The following is a 6000-nucleotide window of genomic DNA, read 5'->3' as shown; positions in this document are numbered from 1 at the left end:
GTCAGCATGACATAGCTAGCCCTTTGGCCGTACGTCTGAGTTTCATGCCCCGCAGCATTCGGAGTGAAGGGTAGGATGGTGGGCAGGGGGATTGTCCACTTCGAGACTGCAGGTAAGAGCGGTGGGAGGCCGCCGCCCCTTAAAACTCTTGCTGCCTGGGGCGCTCAGCCCCCCCCCTTGCTACGCCATTGAGTGTGAGCGCAGTCTCTAATGTACTGTGTCTGTGTCTCAAGCCATTTTTAGGTCTGGCTTAGACAGGTTTAGATGTGGAAGGAATATTTACCTGCCTCTATGATCAGAATCAAATAATAAATACAAATATATACACATGCATATAAGTAGGGGCTTTGGGTCATCCATTGGTCTGTTCGACTGATGTTCACATTTTATTTCTGCCCTTCATAAAAGGAGCCAGGAGTAACAGGTTAGCCCACATCAATATCTGGTTCTCTTGCACTGTGAGTGGTGTCACTTACTTTTCATGATGATAAGTGCACATCTGTCTAAAAAGAAGTGCACTTCAGTGTAAGGGATGACAGATCTATACTTTACTTTGTCAGTACTTTTTTCTTTTCATTCTTTATCATTTAAAAAAAATATAGTCACATTGTGTTTTTAAATTTATGTTATTTAAAAAATATGTTATTACTAGAGGAGGCTCTTGGAAAATATAAACATTATTTACTGAAACATTTGTGATATACATAACGGACAGCAAATTTGTTCTTAACATGACATAAATTCATATTACTTATTTAGATTATTGTAATTTAGTTTATTGTAATTCAAGGCAAATTGCACCTTTCCATTGTGGCAGTGAGAATCATATAATTGCTCTAATGCCCAATAAAAACTTTAAGAAGTTTCTAAACCTGTTTCAAGTTCTTCTACCTACTAGGAGGCAGCAGTAATGTTCTATACAAATTATACGTGATCGTCAATTTATTTTTAAAAGTAGCATTCTTAATTTAAGCATGTGTCCTTTGCGTTTAAACAGCAACATGGATTCAGTTTTTCCTTTTCTGTTTTGTGAGCAAGAAAAATAAACTGAAAATGTAAGCATAGCCATCATGGTGGCTTCCCAAGGCAAGACCATTGGCTTTGCCAGTGCTTGTTACTTTCAGGAAGCCACTATTTTTCTTTCAAAGCAAACCTGTTTTGTTGAATCTTGTTCAGCTGGTAAAACAAAATTCTCAAATACCATCCATTTGCCAGGTTTGAAGTAATTGAAATTTACTATGCGACATTTAACAGCTTTACAGGCACAGGACCACATTTCCAGGAAACGTGAAAGCCTTTACAAGACACTTTTTTTCCGTTAAACGAACATCAGTGAGGGGACTTGTTCGGTTCCAATGGCCCAGCCTGGTTACTTTGTTCGTTCGAAATGTTAGTGCCTTCCTGTGTTTCGCTCTGGATCTGTTTGTATTCACGTAATTCTTTTTCGGACATGGGCCTCAAAACACACATAGCAGCTCTTCCATCTTTTATCAATTTCGGCTTGTACACACAAGCAGCGTTTCCAAGCATAGAGTCAACAATTTTCTCAAGAACGGCCTGCAAAAAAAGACAACCAAAAATGTTCAGGTTACTTCTGAAATCTTCAAATGTAAGAAATATTTAACTAATACAATTGTCTTGCATGCCCTGTTCAGCCCAATCCACTATCACTTTGAACCCAGCAGTTGCATATACCAATCACATCAATTTATGTTCGCAGACAGGTCTTAGTAAAAAATACATCAGTGATTTTCTTTTGGCGCCGTGTTTTTGAAACAGGCTTAAAAAAAATGGAATACTTTCTCTTTAAAAAACATATATATTTTTATTGAGCATTTTTTGTGCCTTTTAAATGTACACATGAAATCAAGGCCATATACAGCAATACAAGCAGTTAAGAAAGACAGAAAGTTAACACCAGCAACATGACATGTAGGTCACATCCAAATGATATGGTGATCAGTGTAGTGCCCTTTAAATATAAAACACTGTTACTCTTTTGGTTCCCACTGTACACCATAGGCATGTGACGTAAGCGTTGGATGGATGAGTCGAAGGGAGGCTTAGAATGTTGAGTTCTGACTTATACGCAGTGGAATAAAAAGACGTGAAAATGTAATATCGGTGTGTGGCGTAGTAATTGAGAGTACCTGGGATGGTAGAACGCTACAACTGGTGTCAAGATAGGAAATACGAAGCCCATACATTAAAAGCGCTCTTCCAAAGCGTTTACCGTGGTCCAGCAAACTGCTCGTGCATTTCACGTGTGCCACAGTCAAAGCGCAGAATCAATGCTGGCACTGGTGGAGTCTCAGCACAACGCCAGCCTGTTAAAAATACTTGAAGATGAAGAAAGTGACACAAAGTCTACAACTCGGTGGCCAGGGTCTGAATGAAACGGTCCTAAATAAATGTAATGCAACATCATGCAAATTAATGCAGTATGCTGTACGGAAAAGAATGCTGAAGGCAGATGCAGCCAGGTTAAGAAAGCAGCACACAGATATAGTTCAGTACTGATTAAACTGAAATGCTTGTGCTGTGAAACAGAGATTAACCTGGTGTATGTGAAGAAACATTTAAGCAAAAAGCCAACCAAATATCATAAAGTTATCTGCTTTCATGGACTAAGGAGTATATAAGGTTGATTTACTTACCAAAACCATTAACGAGTCATTGCGCCACAATGTGCTGCAAAGTGGCCCCAGAAGGAGGTTTAGGGGGTTGTGCCAGCAGAGCTGTCCACAGACGAAGCGGCCCACTACCAAAGCTGCCGCATACGAGCTCAGAACAACCCCTAGATTGCCATCATATAAAGAGCTCCAATGGAGAGCCAGGGTGAGGTCCAAGCTCAAAAAGTTATTAAGGCTGACCCTGTAGTCAGCATGTCACAAGCCACTAGAGAAGCTTTGTGTGAACAAGATCCACAAGAAGAGCCTGAGAGACCATTACTTTCCATCAATGCATATACGGCTGCTTTTTTCTTTGATTGTTGTTCTCCTATGACATTTTTTTTAAAGTGGCAGAGTTTAAGGGTTTGTAGAAATGTAAACACATTCATTTCAGCCTCTAGCTCATTAGAGGGATGTGCTGGGACAAAGGATGTACCTCTTTATAGTAAATCCAACTGGAAAGCTGTGATTGGTTTCGGAGATATGTCGATGACTAGGATGTCCATTGTTAACTTTTTGTTTGACTCCTGGTCACTCTGCCTGTTTCTTTTTGTCCCATGTCAGCTCCTGATCTTTCGTTTTCAGCAGGGCTTGCTTGTAATAGAAGGCACATCCCTTGTTTTAGAACATGTTGAAGTGGATGCTTGTTCTTCACTGCTTGCTGCATGTATTTCTGTGTTCTCTTGGGGATCCCCCTTCAACTACCATCCTCATCAGAAGTTGAAGTGTGGCCATAAGGTGTTTGTGATGCAGGGCCGGTTTGTCTTTTTTCTTGCCAAGTACGTTGTTTTTGTAGGAAGCTGTTAAGAGTTGTTTTCAGTGATTACCGTGGAAAAGCTAGACACTAGTCATTTAGGTAAAAATGTAATGCACGCATTTCAGAAAGTTTGAGCACCTGTGATAAACTTTTGAAGACACACTTTGGAAATAGGTTATGCCTGAGTCAATTTTAGGATGTGAATAATTTCCTTTTACAATGTGCATGTTACCAGGATTGTCAAACAAGCAACATGAAGTTTGTAGTTTCCAATAGCTTTTAAGCAAAGTCAGTCAGCCCACTGAGAAAATGCTAACAGGCCTATTTCCTACCAATGCAATGCGCCTATTAGTGATGAACAACTTTTTGACTCAGTTAATAGTAGATTGTGGCAAGGAACACGCAGCAATTTAGGACATAGGAATTTCAAACATTTTCTGTGACATTTTCATATGATCAGTTCTTCGATTATATGTATAGATAGCACATCATCTATCTTACAATGTCAAAAGAAATGTCATTACCTAGATTTTTGTTAATATATGAATAGTTGAACATGTTTTCTTCTTCGTTTCACAGTATTTAACAACCTTCTGATGAAGGACCCATTTTCTTAAATGCATTGAGGATTGTCATTTGTTTTCAGCAATTATTATTTTGTTGAATATTTGTGGGACTAATCCACAGGAATTGCAATATAATTTTTCTTCAAAACAATAAGAAGCAATTAAATAAGAAAATCAACCCCTTCATGGTCACATGAATATTTGAACAAGTGAATTACGAAAGTTTGATTATTATTTGAAGCATTCTTAAAACCGCCATCAGTACTTGATACTGTCAAAAAACACAATATTGACAATAGATGGACTGCATGGATAGAGAGTTCTGAAGATTTCATAGACAGGCAGAATACATTATGTCGGCCATACGCGATAAGCGTTTGCACATAAAAATATAGGTTAAAATCCATTCATTATCATCTTGCTGTACAATACATCACTCTTGCTTACATCGAAGTTTTCATGCAGTAGCTCTCTGATATCATAACGGCTCAGAATTAAAGAACATAAAGACACAACCATAGACAGAAATCTATAATTGTCCGCCGCGATCTATGTTGGAATTTATACATATTTTTGGCCTAGATATATCTAAACAGTAATTGGGAGTTACAAATATACAAACAAAAACTCATAAATCCAATTCCACAAAATCCATATTGTGCAAATAATGAAGTGCCAATAAATTAAAGTGCATGAAGGTTGTTTCTATTTTTCCTGGTTACTGCAATCAATAGAATAAAAAACAAGCAAGAGATGCAGTACTAGGACTAAAGTGCTAAACATACAACGTGCATTAATACAGTTTTCAAGATAGCTTGAATAACAGACTTTACAGAAGTATTCCTGCTTCGAGAAGACCATAATAACTGTACACACATGGGTTAAAACATTTTGACATTAAAAAATTATTATCAGTACCAATACCAGATCAGAATCGGTTATCGATAATATAATTCTATAAAACCAACTTTAAAATTCATGATCCATTGAGGTTTTATAAATGCAATAGATTAAAAGGACAATAAAAAGCTTATAAAGTATTTGATGATTTTGGCTGGTCAAGGAGTGAAAGAAGCCATAAAAAAGATACCACAAAAAAGTCAGCTGACGTACGATCACATCAAAACAGCGTTGAATGTCAAGTTTAATCCAGTGCCAAATGTAGATTACGAAAGATGCATATTCGATTAAAAAACCCACAGACCTGGTAAAACCATATAATTTGTTGAGACACTGGATGTTCTGGTGAAGCACTGTAAACTCAATGGATTTAATAATGAGGAAGCTACATGCCTTAGAGTTATCAATGGATGTCCGTTAGATTATTTTCTAGGATGAATGCGGAAGGAAACTCTTACCTTAGAACAAGTCTTCAAGGCTGCTTGTGCTGAAGAGAGTACTGATCGTAAAGCGACTGACATGGAGGCCGGAGTGCATCAGTCATGAGCATGAAAAGTAAGCCAAAGTACAAGGCAGAGAGACACAAAGTGATATATCCACAGAAAAAGAAAGAAAGTGTTACAGATGTGGACTGTCATTTCCACACAAACGGAAATTCCCAGCCATTGGACAAATATGTAAAGGCTGTAGTAAAGTTAACCATTTTGTGATAATTTGCAAGGCGAAGAGAAAAGTAAGTGCATCAGTGTGAAGACAAAATGGCCAACCAAGCGCAACCTCAGTGTTGTTCGACGCGCTACCAGAAGGTCAAGCGGTGACACTAACTGAGGCAAATTGACACCAAACACAGTCAATCATCATCTAAATCATCGACAAAGAGCTCTTCAGCATCAATTTCCAGTGAAAATGACAATGACAATTGTGCCATGTTGATGTTTACTTCAGAAAAAGCATGCGCATGTGGGACTAGTCGAATGTGAGAAAAAATTCAAAGTGAAGAAAAATCAACATGAAAAAGCATCAAAGACATTCAAACATTGTCCAAAGATTACCCTAAAGATACATGGGTGTTCGGTACCATTAATAATTGGCAGGGGTGCATTGA

At 38.1% G+C, this 6000-nt stretch overlaps 1 protein-coding gene across 1 annotated transcript in view; it reads right to left on the bottom strand.

Annotated features, from left to right (window-relative positions):
• Window positions 1-667: 667 nt before the first annotated feature.
• The window catches only part of MTIF3 (mitochondrial translational initiation factor 3), a 170033-nt gene continuing 164700 nt past the window's right edge, over window positions 668-6000 (bottom strand). The window contains exon 4 of the mRNA XM_086935171.1: window positions 668-1557. Coding sequence (XP_086791297.1) covers window positions 1330-1557 — 228 coding nt within the window. The 3' untranslated portion in view covers window positions 668-1329. The remainder of the gene's footprint in view (window positions 1558-6000) is intronic.

This window comes from Lissotriton vulgaris, chromosome 8, assembly GCF_964263255.1.
Source record: "Lissotriton vulgaris chromosome 8, aLisVul1.2, whole genome shotgun sequence".
Classification (NCBI taxonomy): Eukaryota; Metazoa; Chordata; class Amphibia; order Caudata; family Salamandridae; genus Lissotriton; species Lissotriton vulgaris.
Note: the sequence above shows the minus strand (reverse complement) of the source record. Positions and strands in the feature narration are given on the sequence as shown.